This window comes from Bubalus bubalis, chromosome 14 (assembly GCF_019923935.1).
Source record: "Bubalus bubalis isolate 160015118507 breed Murrah chromosome 14, NDDB_SH_1, whole genome shotgun sequence".
In the NCBI taxonomy this organism is placed as follows: domain Eukaryota; kingdom Metazoa; phylum Chordata; class Mammalia; order Artiodactyla; family Bovidae; genus Bubalus; species Bubalus bubalis.
Genome location: NC_059170.1, coordinates 4,096,804 through 4,123,779, shown reverse-complemented (window position 1 = coordinate 4,123,779; position 26,976 = coordinate 4,096,804). Strand labels below are relative to the sequence as shown.

Sequence of the window (26,976 nt, the reverse complement as noted above, 5' to 3'; positions counted from 1 at the left end):
AAAGGATGGCTTTCCAATCCTTCTTTCAGTTGAAAACACGTCCCAGAGAGTGGTGAAAATAACATTTATCGAAAGCCCCCACACAAGGATGGATGAAGAAACTAACCGAGTGTCCTCTAGGGGAATTTCTAATGCAGGATTAAGGTGAAAGGGTCTGGAAGCAGGCAGGAAAAGGGTAAGTGACAATGGCATTATACAGGCAGCTCTCAACTGGGCTATTATGAGCTCCCATCAGCTAAAGAGCCAGGGAAACACTTAAAGCCCAACCTTACAAAGCTGCCTTTGAATGCCAGTTTTGTCCATCCAAGGACCACTGCTTCCTGCCCTGAAATAGAATGAGGAAATGATGGCCAGGTTCCACCAAAAGGCATGTGGCTCTTTCAAGGTGAATTGAGTGGTTCCCTTTCTCTGATCCCTACAGGTCAAAGTCAGGTCAAAGAGCTAAGATACCCAGACTCCTCAGAAAGAACCATAACCTATTCTTTCCTCAGAAAGAACCATAAACCGGCTCTAGTTCCATGGGATTTAGAGCTTTCTAGGTGAAACTTCCTGGAGAAGGCAATGGCAACCCACTCCAGTACGCCTGCCTGGAAAATCCCATGGACCGAGGAGCCTGGTGGGCTGCAGTCCATGGGGTCGCTAAGAGTTGGACACGACTGAGCGACTTCACTTTCACTTTTCACTTTCATGCATTGGAGAAGGAAATGGCAACCCACTCCAGCGTTCTTGCCTGGAGAATCCCAGGGACGATGGGCTGCCGTCTCTGGGGTCGCACAGAGTCAGACACAACTGAAGCGACTTAGCAGCAGCAGCAGGTGAAACTTCCAGGTTCATACACCCAACCACAGACTTGCCATCATTGCCTGGATGCCTTGCAAGCCCTTCCTAATTCCCTCACCCCACAATGAACTTGTAATCTTCCCCTAAGAAAATGACTTTCACCCCAAGTCTTCCGGAGTGGCAGATGATACTTCCCCTCCACCCACGGCTAAGCCAGCACTGAGTCCTGAACCTCACACCATGGAACCCATTCTCTCCCCTCCCAATGCCACCTCCCCATCCTCACCACCTTGGCCTTCCACCTGGCACTGCCATAGCCTGTCAAATTTGCCTCCCTGCTTCCTCCCTTAGAGGAACCCACTCCTTAGAGGGAAGCCCAAGCGATCCCAAAGTATTCAATCAGAATCACCTTCCTTCCCTGCTCAAAACTCGCCACCTCCCTTCCCCTTGCCCTGAAATAAAACCCTAGTTCCTCATCTTGGCTTATGAGTCCTGCCATCACCCTCCAGGCTAGTCAAGTGATACTGGCCTTCCTTCGGGTCCTCAGAAGTTCTTCCCTGCCTCAGGACCTTTGCATGTGCTGTGTCCTGTACACGGAACACTCCTCCCACCCACCACACCAAAAGAGAAAGAGAGGATGGGCAATACTCCTCTCTTTGCTGGCTCAATCACCTGCTCCAGGCCCCAGGTGATAAGTCACCTCCATAGAGAGATCCTCCGTCTAACGCAGATCATCCAAGTAGTGGTTGCTTGGCACAGCTCGTTCCGTCTCAGCAGTCACCCCCAACTTGCACATCCAGCAGATGAACTCCCAATCAGCTGTCAGTCTACCTTGGAGTCCAGGTATAATCCCAGACGGCCTCATCTGGCCTGCCTGACCCACCCACATCTCAGCGACAGTCACACCAAACCATCCTGGTCTGCTTGGCACATCCTGCCCACCCCCTCGAGTTCCACCAGGGCACAGACCTCATCCATCTCACACCCATCAGTACTTTACCAGCGCCTGGCGCACTGCCTGGCACACAGAAGGTCCTTGACAAAATATTCACCGAGCGAATGAGTCATGAGATCTGAAAAGCATTTAAAGTTTGGAGCAGACTTTCTTCCCAGACCAACTGACATTCAAGAGAAAGAAAAGACAAAAGAAAAAAAACAAACAGCTGAACATGGCATATGCTTAAGATTTGCAATTATATATTTAAAGAAAGAGAAAGAAATGGTCATGTACTCATTTTATTTTCATATAAAGAGGCGCATAAAACCACTAGGCATACAGAAAAAGTGAAGGTTTACAGTGTGGCAAATAAAGAGAAGGGTGGGAGCCAGTCACTGAGAGGGAGAAGAGAGCCAGGGCACAGCACAGAAATAGACACAGATGGAGAGAGGCAGAGATCAGGGGAGAAACCGGCAGGGTGTGAAGCAGGGCTCTTCTGGGACTGGAAGGGCAATCCTCCAGGCTTTGACAGAGGTTTCCACACCTCCTTAAAGGTTGAGAGTCCTTGTCTTCTTAAAGCCCCCTCTTTTTGTCATTTTTCAAAGAGGGTTTTTTTTTTTTTTAATGACTTCCTATGCTAAAACAAATCAGGGGTTAGCACATTTCATTTTGAAGAAAACCCAACTTATTCAAATGATTTAAAAAAAAAAAAAGGCTTCACTTTGTGTCTTTTGAGGATATGGCTATAAATTTTTTAAGTCATACATTGGGTTTTCAAAGTAATGAACCAGAGGAGGGGCAGAGGGCCTTCCCTGGCGGCGCAGGGGCTCCACTGTGGGAGGCGGGGCGGGGGCACAAGTTTGATCCCTGGTTGGGGAACTTATGCTCCTGCGTGTTGCATGTGCAGCCAAAAAAAAAAGAAGAAAAAAGATGGATCCTGGGGAGCTGCTGGAAGGAGAAGCGTGAATGCCAGGCACAGCGCAGAGGACATCTTCAGAACTGCATCTGCAGTCTACTTCCTTTTCTGGAACTTTCCATGGCCCCAGCCCTTGATGAATGGGTGAGCAGAGCCTTGCACTGCACATGGTCTGACCTCTCTGGCCAAGCTAACTGGACAGTGGGTGGCACCCTTCCTAATCAGAGCCAATTAGGATCTCCCTAAAGGTCAGGATTTGGACTCCAACGAGCTGGTGAGGGACTAAAATTAAGACAGCATAGAAAATCTGACAGGCAGGAGGTGCGGGCATCTTTCCACCAGGTCTTCTCTGTCTGCTGAGAATGAGGAGGCAGGGAAAGTTGGTCTGCAGAGAGATGTGGAAGATGAGAAAAGCTGTCTAGCAGGCAAAGCCAGACACCAGAGTCCAAATTCTAAGTCCACCATTCGAGAGCTATGACCTTGAGTAAGGCCCTTGACATCTCCTTGACCTAACTGTAACTACTTCCTTGGGCTTTTCTGAGGATTAAATAAATTTAGCTTAACACAGATCTCACTTGCAAAGGGTCTGACATGAGATAAGTGCTCGCTAAGTGTTAACTATTATTTGCATCATCTTGCTAAACTGTGAGTTCATGGGGGTGAGGGTTTCTGGCTGTTTTGTTCATACCATATCCCAGAGTCTAGAACCATGCCTGGGACAGAGCAGCACTCCACAAATGGTTGCTGAATAATCAGAGACCAAAGATGCCATGTAGCCCCTCGAGGACAGACACCATGGGCAGAGCCCCCCAACTCTTCTTGTTTCTTCCCTGCTTTGCCTGCGCCAGGATGAAAGCCAAATCCTCCCCACTGGTTGGCCAGGCCACCCACGCCCTCCCCCGGCCCTTCATGGTCCAGTTACGTTGGCTTACTCAAGTTCCTCTGCCGTAGTTTGCTTCCTTCTGCCCCCGGGCATTTGCACCTACTGTTCCCACCACGCATCCTCAGCCCTGGTCTCATCGTCAAGGAAATCTTACCAGGGAAACCTTCCCCTGTGTACACTGACCTCCATCTTATGCGCCCAGAGCCTCGTGCATGCTTCCTTCCTGCCACTCACCACAATTTGCAATGTTATTGTTTGCATGATTATTTAAGTCAGCAACTTTATACCCTCAGATCGTGAGCTCCATAGAGAAGAAGACCATAGCTTCTCTCTCAGTCTTTACTGAACCTCAGCATTAAGCAGATGGCAAAGGGCAGGTGCTCAGCAGATTCCTGCAGGACGTGTCTACCTGTTGACTGGATTGACTGAGCAGAGAAATAAATCTTGGACTCGTGACCACCAGCCCAGGTTCTTCTTGAGCTGAAATCTCCTGACCTGATTATATGTAACTCCAGTAGGCTCCTCATACACACCCCCTTTGCTCACTGCCTTTCAATGAGTTTCTCTCTCGGTTACAACCAAAGGCTTTGACTCCAACATACCCTGCCACCACCTCCAGGCCAGGAGGTTCTCATCCTAGAGTACATAAGCCTCACCTGATAACGATATGAAGATTTTCTTTTCTAAAAATCAATTTTCAAGCATGATGGAGCAAATAATATGAGACCAGCCCTACCATCATAAACAATAAAATACAACAACAGTTGATAAGTCCACTGCTTTCGGGGTGGGCGGGTTGGTTAGAAGAAAACGGGCACATGGATACGTGAGGCTGAGCCCCTTCGCTGTCCGCCTGAAAGTACCATAACAGTGTTAACCGGCCACATTCCAATATAAAAGAAAAAGTTAAAACAATGCTGAATATATTTGAGATCGAAGGTCATGAAAGGATAAAGATGGCTGTGCCTTTTCAACCCAGGAAAAAATAAGCCAACTGCTTTCAGGCATTAGACAGCAGGCAGCATACGACTGTGGTCCATGAGGGAAAGGAGACACGCGAGGTGAACCCATGTCCCCTGCAGCCCTCTGCCTGGGGACACTCTCCCTCCCACGTGCAGAGCGTGGAGGTCAAACAGAACACAGAGGTCCTGCTGAGCAAGGGGTGGGGGCAGGGTTCAGAGACCCAGGCTGTGGAAGCAGCTAGAATCTGTGAGTAAAGCATCAGAGAGGGGGAAGGGGCTAGGGGGGTTCCCCAAGTCCGTGACCAAGGGCTGGGCTGAGTAATCACAGGGGAAATGTGCAGGGTTTATCAGAAAGAGGCAGCTACATGGTAAAAAGGGAAACAGAGAAGCTGGAGGTTCAGCAGAGCTGGAATATCAGAATTCTAGCCCATCCGAGAAGAGTGACCTCCCCAAAAAGCATCCGAAAAGACCAGGCCTTAAGAATGAGGTCATGCCTTGGAGTAAAGCCTACTGTGGACCCACCCTTACACAGTCTTAAACCAAGTCTGCAACACCCTGGCTGTCCAGAGGTGGAGAATCTGCCTTTCAACGAAGAAGACACAGGCTCGACCCCTGGTCTGGGCAGACCCCGTATGCCTTGGGGCAATTAGCCCATCCCATAGCTGCTGAGCCCACACTCGAGAACCCTGGAGCCCCAACTACTGGGCCCTCACGCCTCACCTAATGCAACCCACATGCCAGGGAACCCACACATCACCACAAGAGAAGCCACAGCAACGAGACACCCGAGCACTGCAACTCGAGAGTAGCCTCCGCTCTCTGCAACTGGAGAAAAAAGCCCGCACGCAGCAACGAAGGCCCAGTGTAGCCAAAAATAGATAAATAAACAAAAATTTTAAGTAAAACTTTAAAACCAAGCCTCAATTAGATCCACAAAAGAAGGACTTTACTGGCTAACCCTATGAAGTTGAAGGGTACGGGGAACACCTCGGGCTTTGCACAGGTCCCCCGTAACAAAGAGTAAAATCAAACCTATGAAAGTTCAAAGTGACTAGCCAGAAACTGAACTACCTTAAGAGGAAGACAATAAAATCAAGAGTCTCTACAACACCCAGCGCACATCCCCGTCCCAGTATCACCACACAGCCAGCAATTACTAGACGTGCAAAGAAAGAGGAAAACGTGCCGTGCAGTAAACGAAAAGCAATGAATAGAAACAAATCCACCCAAACTTGTGATGTCAGATTTAGAAAAAACAATTAGCAGGGTTTAGAAGTTCCAACTAGTATCACTAAAGTCCTTAACCAGGTGCACACACTCAAAGCAACCTGTGGACATTTTAGGGCTTAAGGTCTGTACGTTTGGATTTCATCTGAATTGTACTCATACCCAGTACTCTTGCCTGGAAAATCCCATGGATGGAGGAGCCTGGTAGGCTGCAGTCCATGGGGTCGCTAAGAGTCGGACACGACTGAGCGACTTCACTTTCACTTTTCACTTTCCTGCATTGGAGAAGGAAATGGCAACCCACTCCAGTGTTCTTGCCTGGAGAATCCCAGGGATGGGGGAGCCTGGTGGCTGCCGTCTATGGGGTCGCACAGAGTCGGACACGACTGAAGCGACTTAGCAGCAGCAGCAGCAGTACTCATATCACACAGCTTCAGCAGATGCTCAAGAATCTGCATTTTTAACAACTACTCTCAAAGGTTCTGATGCACCATCAGATTCTTATCATAGAATATTTTGATAAGTATTTTGCCTTCACTTTATACTTTGCCCTCACTTTATACTTTTAAATTCTTTGCCTTCACTTTAAGGCAAATTAAAAAAAAAAGTTAAATTAATATAAATGTATTAAAGGGCTGGTTAATTGAGTTGGCAGGTAAGCACCAGTCATCAGTTCCTGGTTAACCAGACTATACAATTAAGAATACTTGAACTCTGATCATTTTGGAGGGAAAAAAAAAAAAATTCTCTACTTATTTTGAAAAAAATATCTGAGGTTAAATCAAAAGCCACAGACATAAAAGATAATGATTAAGGAAAAAACAGTAGGAAATGCTCTGGGTATAATGTAAAGAGAAAAAAAAAATCAAAGTACAAGCTACTGTAACATCAAGTATATTAATGTACAGTGATAGACACTGCCATGTCTGTGAATAGAAAACAAGCAACAGGAAGCATCAAAAGGCTATATATATATATATATATATATATATATATATTCTACATAGTTGGACTGTGTATAGTTTTAACTTTTTCCCACTTTTCAGTATGCTGATTTTCCTTAATGGACTCTCACCTAAAATTTAAACACAAAATGATAGCTTCAGAAACCTTCAGTCCAAACACCTCCACCAAACTACAGTAGTTTCTCAATCAGAAAGAGAAGGAAGAAGACAGAGCATGAATATCACTTCGATCCTTATCCAGCTCAGGAAGACTTTTTTCCTGGCCTCTGAGTGGCTTTATTAGCGGCCGACACTCAATCCGAGACTTCCCATCTCTTCGAGGAATAGGAAGCTGAGACACGCACCGCAGTCTAATAAGCACCAAACAGAAGCTCCGCAGCAGTGAGCCGCCCAGTGGCCCACGAGGACACGGGAGGAAGGGAACACGAGTCCATACCTGAACGACAGGGTGGCCGCCCGTCGGGGCCTTGACAGCCCCGCGGCTGCCCTCCGTCTCGTAGTGCGCTCGGTGGTGTGGCTTGGGCTGCACCTCGATCCGCAGCTCGTAGGCGCCTGACTGGTGGGAGAGTGGCCACTCGAGCGGAGGGAGGGAGGCGGTCACTGGGATGCTGGAAGGCAGAGCAGACAGAGCGGTCACGTGCGCAGTGAGCCACCCCCGGTGCCCCGTACAATAAACGTAAACGGCCCCTTCCCTGAAAACCATCCACCCGCACCCGGTAAGATGCAGGCTGCTGGGAGGCACACGTTCCTGAGACATGATTGGCGGGGCTCTTCACGAGGTGGAGATCTTTCTCCTCCTCTGTTTTCTCTTCCATCTTGATAAAGACGGAATGACTGACATCGCAATTTCTGAAGCTCATTTCACATGTTAGTTCTAGCACGTTTCTAACTGCTGCATCTTCTTTTCCTCTGGGAATTTTGAAAAATATCACCTCCCACCTCTAAAGGATAGTCCTTACAGGATGGTTTTTTTCCCCCCCCCAAAGGAGTAAGTGTGGGACAAGGAACTCTGTCACAGAAATCAGGGGTCCCATGGGGTCACTAACCTGCCATGTGACTTTAAGTAAGCAACTTCAACTCTTATTCTCAGTCTCCTATAACCACAAATGGACTAGATGGCATCTGAAGTGTTTTCCCAGCTCTTATTTCTATGTCTGATTATCTCAATTAAAAATAAATTTAGGAAGAGGCCTTTCCCAGTCATAATCATTACTTCTCGGGTCAAGTATAGAACATCTAACCACAGGGAGGTGTCCGGCTTTGGCATGGATGAGCCAAACCACTGAGATTCCCTACAGTTAAATGAGGAATAAAGGTCAAGAGCATGACTGGAGTTACACACCCAAGCTCAAGTCCCAGCTCCATCTCCAAATACCTGTGTGACTTTGAGCAAATACCTCCATCTCCCTAGGCCTTAGCTTCCTCAACTATGAAGTGGAGACACTGAGATCACAGAAAGAGCTTAAGCCAAATAAATGCTCAATAAATACCAGCTATAATTATTTTTCATGTAATGTATATTTCAAATAAATGTTACTTCCTGTTGACAATCTGTATTAATGGTATTGGTAGTGTCAGACAATCTGACTATATTATTAATGATATTGAAAGTTGTAAGATCTTTGAGGTCAAGCCATTAAGTTTAATTTTACTATAAAATCTCAACCCCATCCAGCACACACAACAGGTACTTGATGTGAGCTTGGAATTATGTCATTGAAGAGATAACTGAAGGTTTGACAGTCTATATCTAGAGCATGCACTCAGAGTCCCAGAGAATCTAAAAACCTTTTCCCAAGATCACAGAGGAAGACACAAAGATCCAAATTAAGCCTCTTGCTTCTTCCACCCCTCTTCCTTATGTCTTATCTTACTAATTTATTTAAAATAGGTCCAAGGAAATATTTAATTCATGGAGTGAGTCTAGAGCAATGCCTGGTCTTCCACGAATATTCAGTGGGTGGGCGGATGAACAAATGGAAGGATAAATGAAAGACTGAACAAGCAGTTTTATTTCACGGAACCCTCACGTGTTCAAAGTAGCTTTGAAGCTGCAAATGCATGAATTTGGGTCATTGTGTCCTGATTTTTCACATGCAGGAGGAAACATTAATCTAATCAGGATGGTCTTTCCTGCTAAGTCCAGAACTGCCAGAAGCTACTGGACTTAATTAAGCATTTGCAATGAGGCCAATTCTGTTTCTTCTCTCTTAGAGCAATTCCAAGGGGAGAGGGGAAAACCTCACACACTCCATCAGGGCTGCAGCTTAACCTGAACATACCACTCAACTCATCTTTACATCCTCACTATGCAAGCACATCTCTAGCCACTCTTTATAATGACATTGCCCTGTGAAGTTCCTCTAACCCTGAAATCTCAAGGTGTCCAAAGTGCCTTTATTTCTACCTTGGCTACAGGTCCAAGATGCCTTCAAGCTTCTGCCTACAACCAAGGTGCCCTCTGTGTTATATATTCTTAGTCTCACATTCTCAATTTAAAATTGTTTACAGTTAGCAAATTAAGGCTTATTGAAAAATCACTCCACCCCTGTATTAATCAAAAAATATAGTGAGTAGAAGATTCAATGCAATATCCCTAAGTACCAAATTCTAACTTTGTTTGCTTCTAGAACAACTGGAATACAATCTTAAGACTCAGACCACTGGAGTGAATCTGACATTCTGCACTTGAACTTCAGCCCCTGTAGAGTTACCCACACTCCCTGAGATAAATATCATCATGAGACTTCTTTGAATGACCCATCCTCTCAATCTAATAGAAAACTCTTGGAAATGTCTCATGGGCTGGCACAGATTGGGCACTTGGTAGGGGCAGAAGGACTCTAACCCATCAGAACCTCTCAGATCAAGCCACATAATAGAGAGGAAAGGGTTTCATATACAATAAAGTCTCAGATAAATGCCTCACAATCATGTTTTACATTAATGTTCCTCCTCACTCCCAATCATGACACAAATCATGTTTTGGAGATCAATCCAGGAGTTGATTAGGAAGAACAAGGGGTCAGGAATCTCAAATTCTGGTTTCCAACTTGGTCATGATCTAGCTGGGTACTGACAGGAGTGTTGCTTCACCCCTCTGCGCCCCGGTTTCTCAACCTGCACCAGCTGTTGTTCTTGATTGGCTCCAGGAAACTTGAGCCTCAGAGCTCTGTGGCCAGATGGCCTTTGAAATGACCGCACATTCTGCCCACAGCTGGGAGTAGCCCCTACACAGAGGCAGTCATTGAACCCTATGAAACCCAGAAACTCCTTTTCTCACGGGACACTGGCTGACCTAGTGACTGGCTGACCAGTGACATGGCAATGGTGTTCTCAGAACCTGCCCTGGAGGACACGGCAGACCAGAAGCTCCGTTCAGTCCGCTTCGGTCTGGGGTGCAGGGGAGTAGGGGGATTTTGACAGTCAACATTTTATTTGAAAAAAAAAAAAAAAAAAGACTTGCATTTGCCAAAAGCAAATAACACTTTAAAAACCACTAGAGTAATGGTAACAGCATAAGGCTTCGATTCTTGACCTGATAAAATAGCATCTGCTCCCAATTGCTATGCACCTCATTTTCCTTATCATTGAAATGAAGACAAATATATAAACAAACCAGGTTTGGGGGAGAATTACCTGACATAATCCAGAGAGAGAGCGTATTAGAAGCGTGCCTGGCACACAGCAAGCATCCTGGCATGCTGGTGACTACGATCGCCAGCATCATCCTCTAACAGCTATTGGGAGCTCAGTCTCCTAGCAGCCAGCTCATCAACAAGGAAGCAACGAAGTGCTTCCTCTACAGTGATAAGATTCCCCTGATAACAGTAACAGCTGTCTCTTTCATGAGCTCCTACCTCTGTAGGTTCTATGCTGAGTTTGATATGTATTCTCTCACCTAATCTTCAACAAGAATAAATGAGGTCAGTTCTGTTGTTATCCTCACCTCACAGGTAATGAAGCCAGGCCCAGAGAGGTGCTCAATGAGAATGAAGATTCTGATTGATTAGCAATGTCTGCCTTGGGCATAGCATCGAAAAGGTGCTCAAGGACAGAGAACCCTGCATGACTGGTGATGCCTGACCTGGGCATAGCAGGATGGCAGCGACACTCATGCCCAGGATCACACAGCCTGCAAGGGGCAGAGCCAGGACTCAGGTCCAGACTGGGAGACCCCAAGTCTGCGCAGTGCAGTTTGCCAAGATTTAAAGCTCCTTGAAGATTCTGGCTCCCACATTTTCAGAGGGCCTCTATATCACTGACTGCGGTATCGAAACACACAGTAGATGCCTACTAACTTCAATTCTTCTTATAGAAAAATAGTAAATTCCATGTGTTGAGGCTACCTTTGTGCTTACTAGAATGTCAGCTCCACGAAGGCAGAATCTCTTTCCATTTTGTTCACCCTTTTCTCCCCAACACCTGTTGCTAGTGCCTGGCACGCAGAGGGTGTTTGATAGTGAAGTGAAGTCGCTCAGTCATGTCCGACTCTTTGCAGGCCCCATGGACTGTAGCCTACCAGGCTCCTCTGTCCATGGGATTTTAAACACTTGTTAAATAAGTGAATGAATGAACATGCCAGGTGCCTTAGGAGCAATCACAGGCACCCTAGGACTGCACCCTCCTAAGAGCCATCCAGGAAGTCAGGTACCCTTACACCCACTTTAGAGACGGGAAAACTGCCGCTCAGAGATTCTTTTCCCCAGAGAATTTCGAGATCTGGCAGCCAAGAACAGAGAGAGAGCTAGGATTGAAAATCAGCCCAGCCCACCCCCAGTCCCATGCTCATCACCAGAAAACCTCCTCTTAAAACCGGACCACGGAGTAAATCCCTTCCAAAGCCGGACTCACCTGCAGATAGGAATGGCCGGCACCAGCTGCTTGGGCCAGGTGGGCGGCACCAGCAAGATGGACTCGGGGGCCGAGTTCCGCCTCTCCTCCTGCTCGCAGGGGCCCAGGAACTCCACGGCCGGGTAGAGGTGGCGGGGCAGGCCGGCCTTGGGCGGGGCGGCGGACACCGGCGACGGGTCGGGGCTGGTCTTCCACATCTTGGGGGGGATCCCACAGGGCGAGTCGCCAGCGAGGCTGTTCAAGGCATCCATGAGGGCGGCAGGGCCGGCCGAGGGGGGATACCCGGCGGGGGCGCCGTCGTCCCGGGGCTGCGGCGAGGGGCTCCGCGAGCGCTGGGGTGAGGCTGCGGGCAGCGGGGCAACCGAGGCCCCGGCGCACGAATGCCGCCGCTTGGTACCAGGCGACGAGGAGCGGGAGGCCGGACGGGGCACGGGCGAGTGGCGGCCCAGGCAGCTGTCCTCAGCGAGGCCGGTTCGAGGTGACATTATTGGCGAGGTTCTGGGGGAATAATGAGCAGGGATGTTTTGAAACTGGGGACACAGGTCGTCGGGCCCGCCGTTGTTGGGCGAGACGCAGGGCGAGGTGTAGGGGGAGAAGGTGTCGGAAATGAAGCTGGCAGAGGAGCCGCTGCTAGCGGGGCTCAAGCAAAGCGGCTCGCGGTACCCCTCGAAGCCGGGCACGGGCAGCGTGAACCTTGGGCTGGCCGCCACCCCCGGCGGGGGCGGCTGCTCGCCCAGAAGGCCAGTGTCTCTCACGCGGAAGGGCCCCCCTGCCTGTATCAGTTCGTGGGATGGAGTGATCTCGATCCGAGGGCTCAGGCCCGAAGCCCCCGGTGGCTTGGCCGGGCTCAGAAAGTTCTGGGGCCCCACCCTATCCGGCTCTCGCAGCCGGCCGGGGGGCTCGCCAGAGAGACTGGCCAGGGGGCTGTATGGCTTGAGGCCATAGTCCAGGACATCATCGGGGTAGAGTCCGGAGGGTGGGCTGGCCACCTTATGTGCACTCGGTTCTTCTGGAAAGAGAAGGAGGGAAGGAGGGGTCTTTTTAAGCCTCTAAAACACAAGTCCCGATGCACAACAATCACAGGTTGGGTTTTGCCTCCTGTTTTCTTTTTTTTCAATCCCCACTGTGCCAAACCCAAAGCTAGAACCTCCTCTCACAGAAGGAAATTGAGGTGACTTGATCCCAGATTCCCTGAACAGAGACCAAAGCGGGGAGGATTTAGCGCAGGAGCACAGCTGGCCCGAGCCATGCAGCCTCAGCCAGAGACCTGGAAGGCTGGCCGCCCGAAGGCTTCCAAACTTCTGTCCCTTAGAGGAGGTGCCCTTTTATTTCACAATTCGGTTCACACCATCATACTCACTGGCAACTGAAACGAAAGCTTCCCCAAACAATACTTACCCCATGCACTCTTATCTATCCTCCTGTCTGGGGTTACTTTGTTTAAATGCTGGTCATAACTCATTAAACAGATTTCCTGTCCCATTGGTGGGTCCTGACCCACAGTTCGAAAAACACCGACCGAGGCCATCTGATCATCCTACCCTTGTGATACAGTGACAGGAATGCAAGGGGGTGGCCACACCAGCTCTGGAGGCCGTGGAGCCCTCTCCAGGCTCAAATCCTAGATGTTTGTGCCCACGTGTAAAAAGCGGCTTCATTTCCAGCCCAGACTCCCGAGCCGTTTCTCACCTCATGCCATTTTACAGATGAGGAAACTGAGGTCCAGGGAGGGGAAGGGAGTCACCCAAATACAGAAGGCACAGGACTGGAAATTCCACAGATGAGCTAGCTACTAGGCCCCCAAAAGACAGCCATAACTACAGAGCTCCCAAACTAGTAAAATCAGTGGATACAAAGTGATCCGATTTTTTCTTTAATGGTGGCTGCCTAACTCAGGTTTCAGCTGCCATCTGGAAAGAACCCAGGGCTGGAGGGTGAAATTAGCGAGGGAACTACTGTTTGTTCCACCACCCCATCCTGCCCCTCCTTCAAGCTCCCAGAGTCAACAGAGACCCCCCCCCACCCCCACACACACACACGCCCACCGCCCCCCCCCTTGCTGCTGGGGGCAGCCTCTACTCTTCTCTCATGCCCTTAAGTCCAATCCATCAGCTAAGTCTGACTCCTCTATTAAAAGAGAAACAAATTAATTCTCGTGCCACCCCCTCCCACCACCCTCTCCCACTGAGCCAGTTGCCCCCTCCCTGGTCTCCCCATTTCTACACTCGCCCTCTGGTCTCCTCTCCATGCAGCCGTCTATTGAAATGTCCACTGTAAAGTGAAATCCAGCTTAAAGGCTGTCCCCGGGAGGTCCCCAGGCCAGCCCTCAGCACGGGCTGGCCCCAGCCTGTCTCCCCACCTCCCTCTCCCCACTCTCCCCAGGCTCACCCAGCACCAGCCCTGCTGACTTTGTCCCCCAGTCTTCAAGAAGCTCCTGCTGTGGAGTTCCCTCTCCCCGGAAACTCTCCCCAACCTCCACCTGGCTGCTGCCCTTCACCCGCCTGCTCAGTCCGCAGCTCCTGTGAGCCGCCCATCAAAAAGATCATTCCCAACCCCGTTTCCCAGCCACCTTTTCTCCACTAACCCCTGTTAGCAGCTCATGTCACATCAGATCTTATCTGTTTAGAGAATCACATCCTGCTAAGGGGCAGGCAAACTCCAGTCCATGGACCGAAGCTGGTTGTGTGTGTCCATAAAGCTTTATTGGAACAAAGCTGCCCACTTTGTTCACGCAGAGCCTGTGGCTGGCTTTTGCTCTGTAACAGCAGGATTGGTGGCTGTAACGGGGATGCCCCTCCTCCTCTGTGCCCCTTTTGGGCCAGCCACCCTGGAGGAAGTGCTATCTGGTTTAGCTGAGCTCATCTTACAGGGTTCAGGTGGTGCCCCTCCTCAGAGGGAGGAGCCCAGAAATGACTTTCCACAGCTCCCGGGGTAAGGATAACCTCAACTAGGCCGGCCAGGTGGAGCTTCTGCCTGCCTCTCCAGCCTCTTCTCTCCGGACTCTGGCCAAGCTGGCTGTTCTTCTCAAAAAGTGCCAAGCTCTTTTCTGCCTCAGGACCTTTGCACTTGCTGTTCCCTTGGCTCAACAGCTCCTTCCCCAACTCCATCCAGCCCTCTTTCTCTCGGTAACTAAGGCCACTCCTTCACTGGAGTTTTGCTAAAGTGTCATACACCCCCAAAAGTCTTTCTGACCTTCTTGACAGGATCAGACCCCACGCACACTTCCCTGCTCTGCTCCACTGCACTCCTCACCATTCTAATTCAGTAATTCTCCAGTTACTTGTTTATATTTTCAGCCTCTCCCCAGCTCCCAGCCCCCACTGGACCCCTAATGCCTGGACAGAATCACCCACAAAGCAGGCCCTCCAAAAATACTGTCAGTCTGCTGAATAAATGAATAAAGCACGAAATATTTAAACTGCTACTCAAAGATGCTAACATCCCAACCAAAAGGTAGACAGACAGAACCTCAAGAGGGGGTGATTGGGTAGTCTCAAAATCCCAAACATGTACACTTGAAACCACGCAACGGCACTTTCAGAAATCTCTCCTGCAGGTACACTCCTGTGTGCAATGCGATGTGTTCATAAGTTTAATTAGTCCAGCCCTGTTCTTAATCCCCCTGAACTGGAAGTAACCTATCCATTGGCTGGGGATGCGTTAAATTCTGTCATTCATACAGAGAGATATAATGCAGCTATAAAAGGGTGGAAAAGGTTCCTTTTGCACTGATATATAATAACCACCAGATAATGTTATGGCACCCCACTCCAGTGCTCTTGCCTGGAAGATCCCATGGACGGAGGAGCCTGGTGGGCTGCAGTCCATGGGGTCGCTGGGGGTCGGACACGACTGAGCGACTTCACTTTCACTTTTCACTTTCATGCATTGGAGAAGGAAATGGCAACCCACTCCAGTGTTCTTGCCTGGAGAATCCCAGGGATGGGGGAGCCTGGAGGACTGCCGTCTGTGGGGTCGCACAGAGTCAGACACGACTGAAGCGACTTAGCAGCAGCAGTGTTAAAGATGCACACAGTATGCATAAGACAGAAACAGAGGGGGAGTGTGTACACACACACACACACACACACACACAATGCTGATCGGTGCGTAGGGTTTTCTCTGCAAGTCTCAGGTCACAGGGACCTCCTCCAAGGAGAAGAACTAAGTATTAATAACGAGGAGCAGAGGCAGAAAGGAGACTCTGATTTCTGTATTATGTTGAGAGTAGAAATACAATTTTCAAAAGACATGTTTTTATTTTATTTCGTTCCAAGGGGAGCAGGGTGACATGAGATGATCTCGAGTAGTGACACCTGGTTTGGAAAGCAGGGAACTGAGTTCCAGTCCTTCTCTGCCACTGACTAGCCATGTGACCTTGGAAAAGTCCCCCACCCTCTCTAGGTCTCGACCTCCTCGTTTGGAACAGGACAATATTAAACCCAGTCTGTCTCCTTGGCTGCTTCTGGCTCTGAAATCTTTTCGTTTTTTCTAGCTAGAGTCTGTAGGGTCTAAGGTTCTCGTACAGCTGCAGTTCATTATCAACTTGCATTTGGGCCTGCACACACACACACACACACACACACCCTTCCTGAGGGGTGAGAAAGCATAGATTTTTAATCTAGGAGGAGATCCAGGTCAAATCCATGTTTGACAACAGTCTGCAAAAGAAAACACAGAAAGCCTCTTAGCAAAAATTCCAGCCTTATCAGAAAAACCGAGCTACCTCTTAGCAGAAACACCCTCCTCGGGCTGATGTGAAAGTCACAGAAAACTTAAAAACACACATCACTCACACTCTTGGGCAGCAATGAAAAACAGAAAGGCCAGTGTCTGCTGAGCAAAAGCATTTAAAGCATTTACATTGGTTTTAATTAATCCAAGCAGTAGAGTGTCTTTTTCTTTTCTCTCCCCGGGATTTGAAAGTTTACGCACAAGCAAGGAATATGGAGGTAATTTATAATTATTTCATTCTCAGTTTCCTGGGCATTTGACAGTAATTCTCACAGACAAAAGGCTCATCGTTCAGCTATTTCTTTAAGTAGCTAGGGCTCTTCACTGTGTCTCTGTAAACAGCTGCCACCCTTGCAGCCCGCGCGGTGCCCACGCAGCCCTGGGCCAAGTTTGTTTCATATCAGAAGCACCCGATTCTCTCAGAAGGGTTTCCAAAGAGCTTGCTTTTCTTACCACTTGCATGATCTTTGCTATATTCATGTACCACCAGTGAATATTATTTACTTAATATTTCTATTTAAATTCATTCGCATATGACTTTTTTTTAAGGACACTTCACACTGCTGCCACAAATGGAAAATCAGTGTCCCCTCCATAAATAGGAGGGAGGGTAAAAATACAATCAAAATAAAAGTTACTAAATTCAAGGGAGACACCGTTGCTAGCCCAAGGCTCCCAGCCTCAGGCCCACTGTTTGTTCCCTCCTCGATGCTCATTTTTTGTAAGTAAGGCATCATGTCTACATACAGATTTTGAGTGTAGAGTTCAATGAGTTTTGCCCAGTGTTCCATGCCCTGGTAGCCATCACCACAATCAAGATGTAGGACATTTCCACGACCCCAGAGAGTCTACATTTTTTCAAAGCTGGAAGTGGGAGGAGGAAATGGCAAACGTCAGGAAAGAAAGGCGTTCAAGATACACTGACACCTCACTCCTTCTAAGGAGATTAGAGGGAAGCAGCTTTGCCAAGAGGATGGCCCTCTTATGTAATGTGCCCATGGAGAGCATAAAACCACCCCACGTGCCGTGGGAGGCACCTGGCCCACACTCCACACATCAGTGTTCAGAAAGAGACAGAGCATGGAGCAGAGATGGGGGATTCAGAGGTTGTTGCTCTAGGTCCTCTGTGCCTCCATGCCTTTGCACGTGCTATTCCCGTAGCTCAGAACACCCTTCCATACCTCCTGTCCTCACTTCTCCTAGGAAGCCACTATTTGTTCATTAAGATTTCACTTGGGCCACCTCCTCCTGAAAGCCCTCCCTGATGTTCCCTAGGCTGTCTCAGACACTAGACTCTGCAGTGTTGCCAGAACAGAGTCATGTAGGGAAGTCTATCAAATACAAATTCACTTCTCTGTCTCCCTACTAGACTGTGAGCTTTGTGAAGACAGGGTAAGGTCAATGATAATAATAACAGTAATAACAACAGCAGCAGCAGCAGCTAACATTTATTGAGAATTTATATGGCAGGCTCTGATATAAGTACATTACAAGTAGTCCATTCCTTAATTCCCACAACTTATGAGATGGGTGCTGTTTACTCCCCTTTTACAGATAACTGAGGTTCAAACAGGTGAATTAACTTGCCTGAGGTCTTGCAACTTGAACCCAGCAGACCTGAGACCAGGGATTCTCAACCTCAGGACTACTGACATTTAAGTGAAGTGAAAGTCGCTCAGTCGTGTCCGACTCTTTGCAACCCCATGGACTATACAGTCCCTGGACTTCTCCAGGCTAGAATATTGACATTTGGGGCTAGAAAATTCCTTGCTGTGGAGGCTCTGGGATGTTTAGCAGCACGCTGGCCTCCGCCCACCAGACGTCCGTAGCATCCCCAGTCCTTGCTCAGTTTGAACAAGCAGAAGCATCCCAGGCTTGCCAAACTTCTCCTGCCAGGCAGAATCGCCTCCAGCTGGGAACCCCTGCTCCAGGCCCGACTGCTCCGGGGCCTCCCCCCAGGGCCTGCACACGGCCAAGGCCCCAAACGCTGCTGGGAACATCAGCCCATGAGTCACATCTGAACTGACTCAGAAATGAGACGTCGGCTCCCTGTGAGCCCTGGCAGGTAAACCGCTTCTGCAACAGACATCTGAGAGTCCACATCACCACCGCCCTCCCTATCCCATCAGGCTCTCAGGGGCTCACCCCACATCCAGGCCCCAAGAACGTTTGGGGAGACTTCTGGCCACTCTCTGGAACCAGAAGACAAGAAGGCTGGGGCGGCCACTCTAGCCCCACTGCAGCACGGCGTCTGCATGGAGAGCCGGGTCTCGGTCAATACACGGTGTTAGAGGCCCCCGTTCCACAGCCTTGCACCCCGGCTGTGTGACCTGGGTTCCTCTGAGTCCTCATGCATAATACGGGGCGGAGGTTGGTGACAATACCCACCTGACACTTCATCTCATGCACATGAAACCCAAAACACACAAAATAAACACTCAATAAATAAGGCCTTTTGGTATGTTGTTATTATTATTATGGAAAGAATTATCATTTAAGTTGAAAATTCTACCCTTTCTCTGCTTTCATTTGGCTTCCCTGGTGACTCAGATGGTAAAGAATCTGCCTGCAATGCAGGAGACCTGGTTTGATCCCTGGGTCAGGAAGATCCTCTGGAGAAGGGAATTGCAACCCACTTCTGTATCCTGGCGAATTCCATGGACAGAGCACGGGCTACCGTCCCTGGGGTCACAAAGAGTCAGACAGGACTGAGTGACTAACACTTTCTGTTTTCATTCCCTTATTTTACAACTTAAAGTGTGACACACACTGGCCCCCCCTCCGCCCCGCTCCCACCACCAGGGACTTCTTTTAAAAAAGAAAAAGGGAAGAAACCTTTATAAAAATAAAATGGATCAGTCAGCACTTTGAATTCTCTTTTTCTGCTAGCCTTCAGAAAATATGTGGAGTAGGTAAAGAATGCCTCCGACACTCATTCCGTTCCATGCTTTGTCCTTCTTCTGGGCTACCTGGGAGCTGATCAACTAACTCTTACTAAAGTGTTAGTGACACACCAAGTTCAATGGATACGAGTCAGAGCAAGCTCCAGGAGATGGTGAAGGACAGGGAGGCCTGGTGTGCTACAGTCCATGGGGTTGCCAAGAGTCGGACGTAACTGAGCGACTGAACAACAAAGGTAACTGCAACAACAAAGATGATTCTCTGTGACACGTCGCTGCCTTTCACTTTATACCCAGAAGCACTCTGTATGTATTTAACATTCACTAGCATTTGTCTTGGGAGAAGGCAATGGCACCCCACTCCAGTACTGCTGCCTGGAAAATCGCATGGATGGAGGAGCCTGGTAGGCTGCAGTCCATGGGATCGCATGGAGTCAGACACGACTGAAGCGACTTAGCAGCAGCAGTAGCAGCAGCATTTGTCTTACAAGAACCCTTCGAAGCAGGTGATAGGGTCCTCATTTTCTAAATGGGGAAAGTGAGGCTCAGAGAGGGTGATTAATTTGCCCAAGATCACACAGCTGCTAAGTGGCAAAACCGGATTCGGTCTCCGGCAGCCCAGCTCCTCCAGCCCAGTAACTCACAAAAGGGAATATTTCCTGGATCGTGACGCCTTTACCCCAACACAGAAAACTGAGGTGTCCCCAGGACAGGAACTGCTCCGGAGCCCCATGAGGAGGTAGGCTGCCCTAGACAACGGAAGACACAGATTCCTTTCTTCTGGAATACTCATAATCCCTCCGTTTGCCCCAGGATTGAGTCAACGATTATTTAAAAACCTCACTCAGGCCACATGGAGCTCTCTGCCAGCTCCTGCCCTCCTGTTGCTCACCCTCAAGGACACACAGCCAAGTCTGAGACCGCCGCCAGCGCCAACCCACCGGCCAACAGATCACTTTTGAAAAAAGGAACAACGAGAGAACATCTTCTCTCCGCCGAGGACAAGCTGGTGGAATTTTCAGGAAGCAGAATAGAATGACCAAAATAGAAAGCCAGCTCAGGAAGCTCCAGGAGGCGTCTGTCCTCAGGAGGGGGAGGGGCCGCGCGAGCCAGGGCGCTCGACTTCAATGACGCCAGGAGAGGAGCCAGGATCCGGCCCACAGGCCGGACGCCCCGCGGGCCAGCGGCCGAGCCCCAGAGCCGAGGTCCACCCCTGTCTGAAGCAACAGACCCACCGTTCACACCCCGAGGTGGTGGGAGGCCCGGGCCCTGGGTTTGAGACATCACAGTCTGTTGCCATGGCAACGGAGTGACGCTTCCACAACCTGGCGGCCCGCACGTGCAGCAAGAGGGCGGAGAGAAGCGGGAGGGAGGGCGTCCCGGGGTCCCGCCCCTCCCCTCCATCCCTGGGCTCTCATGAGCCCCTGTGTGTTAGGGTCTGCAGGAAACGCCAAGAGGAGCCGAAGCTGGATGGACTTCGCATCTGGCGGCTTGCACCACCTATAGGAAAGACCTTCTTTGAAAAGTTACAGATTGCACTTTGAGTAACACATACAGCACTCAGCAAACTTTCCAACAGGCCCCCCATGCCCCTATGGCCCCCAGCAGACACACATGCGGGCAGTAATTGGATTCCCGATCAATGAATCGTGTGTTAATGATGACGGGGAGAATCAGGTGGTCACACCCTTCATTCAGAAATGACACACACAGACGCAGGGCGTGAGAGGTGAGAAATTCCATCCAGCTAAGTCAGGTCCAGAGATGCCAGCAAGGGAAAGAAGGCAGTTTACCATCCTGTCTCGTTCGACGTGGAGCCACTGGAAAAAGCCACCGTGACTGCCGTGCTCTTTGCTGACCCTGCCCCGGCTAAGACAGCTGTCTGCCTTCACAGACAGGACAGAAAGGAGCGCTGGGTCCTGCCTCCCAGGCAGCCTGCCGTGAGGCCAGGCGCCCGAGACCCAGGACCCAGGACAGTGTGCAAGCTCCAAGTCTTACAGACTGGGTACTGGCATGGCTGTCTGCAAACACACACGCACCTGCGTGTCCTCCTTCTGGAGAGAAGTGGAGAGATGTGTGAAATCTGCAGGCCTCAAGTTCAGCTTCCGGATGGGAGGGCAGGGCCCAGGCATCTGATAGACATGAAACCCCACCTCATCCTCAAATTGGGATGGAAAGAACCGGGTGGAATCATTCCATGGGGCCCTCATGCTTTCAAGAACTTCAAAGACCTTCCCATCTGCCTTCATTCACTGCGCCTCGAGCTCTCCTGTGTACCACGAGGCTGACAAGCACCTGGAAGGCAGGTACCATCTACTCCTCTGTGTCACCAAGGGGGCCAGGGAAGCTGAGGGGGGTGGGGGTTCAGCCCCAGAGACAAGAACAATCAGGGCAGGGACTCTTCTGGCGGTCCAGAAGACCTCGCCTTCCAGTGTAGGGGTGGGGCTTCCATCCCTGGTTGGGGAGCTGAGAGCCCTCATGCCTCTCGACCAAAAAACCAAAACATAAAACAGAAGCAAAATTGTAACAAATTCAATAAAGGCTTTTAAGAAATGATCCACATCAAAAAAAAAAAAAAAAAAAACCTTTTGAAAGAAACCAGGGGCAGAGCTGGGGTTCAAATTGAGACATCATTTAGATGCCGTAAGATATTAAAAGGCCTCGGTGCCTTTTTACAAATGTGCATCCACCATTCAAGACACAGAACACTTCAATCCTGCTACATGGTTCCCTAGTGGCCCCACCCAGCCAATAACCCTCATTCAGGGGGACCCACTCGCCTGCCTTCCCTCACTATGGCCTGGCTTTGCCTGCTGTGACCATGACATAAAACTGTATGGAATGTACATGTACATGCTGTAAATCTCAACCTTATGTCTGAGATTTAACCACATTGTATGCAGCTATGGTTTCTTTTTCATGGCTGTGTAATAGTCCATCAGATGCCGACATCAGCCTTGGCTTATCCGGTCACTGTGGCACCCTGCCTCCGTTTTTCAGGAAGACAGCCATCTGAGGTGGAATTTGTGCTTCAGAGAGGCCCTTCTCTAAGAGAGGACAGTCTTTCCCCATTTGTCACGAGGCACACAGCAGACAGCGGGGCTCCAGTGACTTCCTTGCCAAAAGGAGAAGAAAAGATCTGGTCAGAAGAATCAACCAGAAACAGACCTCAGATAATCCTCCCTCTGAAGCAGGGTGCGCGTGGCTACCCCGCCTCTCTGCCAAGGCCCTGCGCAAGGAGACACGGGCAAGGGCCCGGCCGCCTTCTCTGCTTTGGTTCCTCCAACTCACTCAGCAAAGACCCCCGTCACCTTTACGCCAGTGCCTCAAAGAGCTGTGCCCACTGATCCCCGCAACCCCTGACACAGCGTGAAAAGCTGGTTTCCACCTTTCTTTTAGCCAACTTGAAATGCAAGTGCAAACTTCCCCTTGAAAACAGTGGGGCCCCTGGAACCCCTGGCCAGGGGCAGAGACTTAAAATTAATGCCTGATTGACAGATGGCTTCTTTATTTACACTCATTGCCAGGAGCTTTCACTTCAGTGCCCTGTGCCCCGGGGCAGGTACACTTCATCAGAGGCTCCTGCCAACCCCGGGCATTAATGACCTCCTCCTTTCTCCATGGCAACGGAGATGAGGTCACGGGTTGTGGATTTCACACCCGGAGCCCACCTTCTCAGGACCATGCAGGTAAACAGCCCGTTTCTGTGGTCTTTACAATAACGTACGCAAGCACTGCAGACGTCAAGGCTCCCCCACCCCGCCCCGCGCTCGTTTAACAGTCCACCTTTCTCAGCGTGCCCAAGAAGGTTTGTTTTGATAAGGACCTTTATAAATCCTGAGCTTTTGCAGGCACCTTTCTTACCTTCAGAAAGCTCACTCAGGCGTGGCTCAATTAAAATTCACACAGAAGCACTGCCTCTTAGAAACTTAGTATCTTAGTAACTGAAACAGGCCCAAGTGAGAAAATTCCCTTTTTTCTCAAAACCTCAGGTCAGGACGCACAGATGGTCCCAAACGCCAACTCAGGAAAAGCAATCTCTCTGCTCTTCCTGTAGCGTCCTCTCTACCTTGGATATATTTCTCTGCAGAAGAAAACAGCACTCAAAGTCTACGGCACAGAACTTCAGATCTAAATGCCAGTTTGTAAGAGATGCAAGGGACAGAAGAAGACTAAACAATACCACAGGGACACCACTGGCAAAGTCCTCACACAGAGGTCAGTGCAAGAAACATGACCTGCTTCTTCAACAAAGGCAAGAAAACGGACTGGTGGGGATTTTTATAAAATAAGAGAGATCTAATGGCCATGTCAGTGATTTACAATGTTAGGATCTTGTCTGGATCTTGGTTCAAACAAGTTAACCATGAAAAGACACTTGTGAGACATGCAGTAAGTTTAAACACTGGACATTTGAAATTAAAGATATGGCTTTGGGGGCTTCCCAGGTGGCACTAGAGGTTAAGAACCCGCCTGCCAATGTAGGAGACTTAAGAGACGTGGGTTCGATCCCTGGGTCAGGAAGATCTCCTGGAGGAGGGCATGGCAACCCACTCCAGTATTCTTGCCTGGAGAGCCCCATGGATAGAGGAGCCTGGCGGGCTACAGTCCATGGGGTTGCAAAGACTAGGACACGACTGAGTCAACTTAGCACGCAATACAGCTTTTTAGGTTTGGTAATGGTATTGGATTTTTCTCAGGAGCCCTTATATTTGAGAGCTACATCCTACTCTATTTATTAATAAAATATTCTATCATCTGCAATGTGATTTAAAGCAAGCAGAAGTGGAGATGCAGAGCACACGCTGAGGAGGGGGAGAGATAAGACTGGCCTTCAGTAGGTACCCATAGAAACTGGGTGCTGGGAACACGGCAGCTAATGATGCCGTTGTCTCTGCGTTTCCACATTTTGGACAAAGTTTAGGAAAACGTCACAGGCCGTTCCTCTTGCTTTGGGGGAACCCGCCGCGGGCTTTCTTCCAGGTAGGAAAGTTGACACAGCCCAGGAAGAGCCCCAGGGTGAGTCTTGCCTTCTTCCCTGAGCTCGGTTTGGGAACAATAAGTAAAACCTAACCTCGCACCAGCCCAGGGAAGCCGGGACTGGCCAGAGCTCTGGGGCGCCTGTGGCTGTTTCCTGTGCTGGGGAGAGAGGAGAGAGGAAGTCCCTTCGTTGGGGGGAGGCCACAAGACATCCACCACATGGCACGTCCCAAGGCTGCCGCGTCCTGGCCCAGGATCAGGGGTCCGCAGCGCCGGGGCAGGACCCTGAGGAGCAGCCTCAGGGAACCTTGCAGCCTGAGAGTCTGGACAACTGAGAAAGCTTTTGCAGCTGGCCTACTTCTGCGGCTGAGGCAGAGACCCATGCCCCGGGCAAGCTTTTCATCAGAACTGACCCCCTACAGAGGGCTGCCCCGGTGGCTCAGTGGTAAAGAATCCACCTGCCAAGGCAGGAGGCGAGGGTTCGATCCCTGGTCAGGAAGATCCCCTAGAGGAGAACATGGCAACCCACTCCAGTATTCTCACCTGGGAAATCCCATGGACAGAGGAGCCTGGTGGATTCCAGTCCATGGGATCGCGAAGACGTGGACACAGCTGAGCATGCGTGCGAATCGCACGTAAGTTAGATATCATGCTGCGATGCCAGCTGAAGCCCCGCGGCCAGCGACTCATCTCCAAAAGGCATCTTCTCTTCCAGGCAGAGGCTTTAACCTCTGAGCCACCAAGGAAGCCCCTCTTAAGGCTCAGGATTCCTCAAAGGCCAGGGCAGAGACTTTCCCCTCCAAGGACCCAACGCTCTCAAGAAGGTGGGTGAGCCCGACGGTTTCTCAGAGCCCACCACCCTGCTCCCAGCCTGCCGTCCGACCTTCATGCAGCCCCGCTGCCCGCACTCAGTCACACTGCCTTGCGGGAACCTGCCATCACCACCCCCATCTCACAGATGAGAAAACACAAGCGGAGAGGATCAAAATCACCTGCCTGGAGGCAAACCACTAAGCGGGGATTATGCAACTTCTCATCCATTTATAAGGCAATGATTTACTGCGCGCTTGCCAATGCCAGGCACTTCAACTTGGCCAAGGTCAAGCTAGTAAGAGACAACTAAGTCAGAATTTCAAGCCTGGATTTCCTGACTTCAGTCCTGTTGCTCTGGCTCATTAGGCCTATGGCTGTGGAGCTGGGGGGGGGGGACTCGTGCCCCGGGAGGCATGCACGACAATCCACTGGGCTGTAGAAAGAAATACAGAAACAGCAGAACCCCAGTTTATATTCTGTCCTTCCCCACTTGGGTTTTTGTTGCATATTTTATGAGTATAATCCCATTAGGATAGCCGTGAACAGTCCACTGATAATTACATACATACCAAAACATCGTGGGTGAATGCACCCCATGTTGGCATTAAGGGTACCCAGGAAAGCTGGGGTCAGTGAGATTCCGGCTGAGCTGTAGTGCTGAGGACAGGGACTCAGGACCCCAGCTGCCTGGGCTCGAAGCCTGTCCTGCTGTGTACTGCTCGTAACTCTCAGCAAAAGTGAACTGACCCCCAAGAATTCTGACTTCATGGGTCCTGGGTGTGCCTGAAAGATTCTAGTCTGTAGCCAGGATTAAGGACCACTGGCCACCAATGCTGCATTTCTCAAATGTATTCAATCCCATCATCTTACAGGACTAAAAAGCCTTGGGAGCCAACTCAAATAACACAGCATTAAGATTTTAAGAGCCTCTGCTTCTGATCACAGGCTTCCCTGGGAGGTCAGTGGTAAAGAATCCGCCTGCCAACGCAGGAGACACGAATTCTGTCCCTGGGTTGGGAAGATCCCCTGGAGAAGGAAATGGCGATCCACTCCAGTATCCTTGCCTGGGAAATCCCATGGACAGAGGAGCCTGGCGGGCTGCCGTCCCTGGGGCCACAAAGAGCAACTGAAACAACTTCTGCTCAAAAGCTGAGGGCACCTTAAGAACAGACGGCCTTTAATTTGGAAGCTGGGATGACATGTGTTCAATAGTAAAGAATGATTCAGGCAACTTTCTCCCTAGTTCTTTCTCCTCCCTTGACGAGGCCACTGCTCAACTCAGCCCTCATTTCACCTTTCCAGCTGCACCTGGAGACACTATTTGTACAAAGCAGGCTTATTAAGGCTTGTCCTTAACTCAACACAGACGGCAACGTCTCTGAATGTCACATGTGTTTAGCGAACTTGCTTGCTTAGAGTAGAGCTCTATTTTTAGTAAGCACCAAAAAAAAAAAAGCCCACGATACTGTATATCAGCACCTCATTTGTCCATATTTGTTTACCAGGCTGTGTCCCACGTTGGCCTGGGGGCCAGACAGGGGCAAGACCACATTTCATTCATCTGTGTACTCCCACAGGGCCTGGCACAAAACCAGCATTCAATGAGTGTTTGCTGAAAGAATGAGGCTTTAACTGTGCCCTGTGAATGGGCCGAGAGCAGGTGGCCCTGAGCTGAAGTGCAGGTGACATTAGAGAATGGGTGCCAGCAGGATCTGTGACTCTGCCTGAAAATGGAATAAAGGGGAGCTGCCTGCAATGCAGGAGACCCGGGTTCCATTCCTGGGAAAGGAAGATCTGCTGGAGAAGGGATAGGCTACCCATTCCAGTATTCTTGAGCTTCCCTTGTGGCTCAGCTGGTAAAGAATCCGCCTGCAATGCAGGAGACCTGAGTTCAATCCCTGGGTTGGGAAGATCCCCGGAGAAGGGAAAGGCTACCGGCTCCAGTACTCTGCTTTGGAGAATTCCGTGGGCTGTATAGTCCCTGGGGTCGCAGACAGTCGGACACGACTGAGCGCCTTTCACCCC

The 26,976-nt window shown here is 49.9% G+C and overlaps 1 protein-coding gene across 10 annotated transcripts in view; it reads right to left on the bottom strand.

Annotated features, from left to right (window-relative positions):
* NFATC2 (nuclear factor of activated T cells 2) overlaps nt 1–26,976 on the bottom strand; it is a 160,656-nt gene that overhangs the window by 111,306 nt on the left and 22,374 nt on the right. For 7 of the 10 annotated variants that reach the window (XM_044927526.2, XM_044927524.1, XM_044927522.2 and 4 more), the window contains exons 2-3: nt 11,525–12,533; nt 7,107–7,278 (exon numbers count right to left, since the gene is read on the bottom strand). In XM_044927526.2, the coding sequence (XP_044783461.2) occupies nt 7,107–7,278; nt 11,525–12,533 (1,181 nt within the window). Of the gene's footprint in view, nt 1–7,106; nt 7,279–11,524; nt 12,534–24,681; nt 26,776–26,976 lie in introns of those variants that run through there. The other 3 variants (XM_044927528.2, XM_044927529.2, XM_044927527.2) reach the window with 2 other exon arrangements.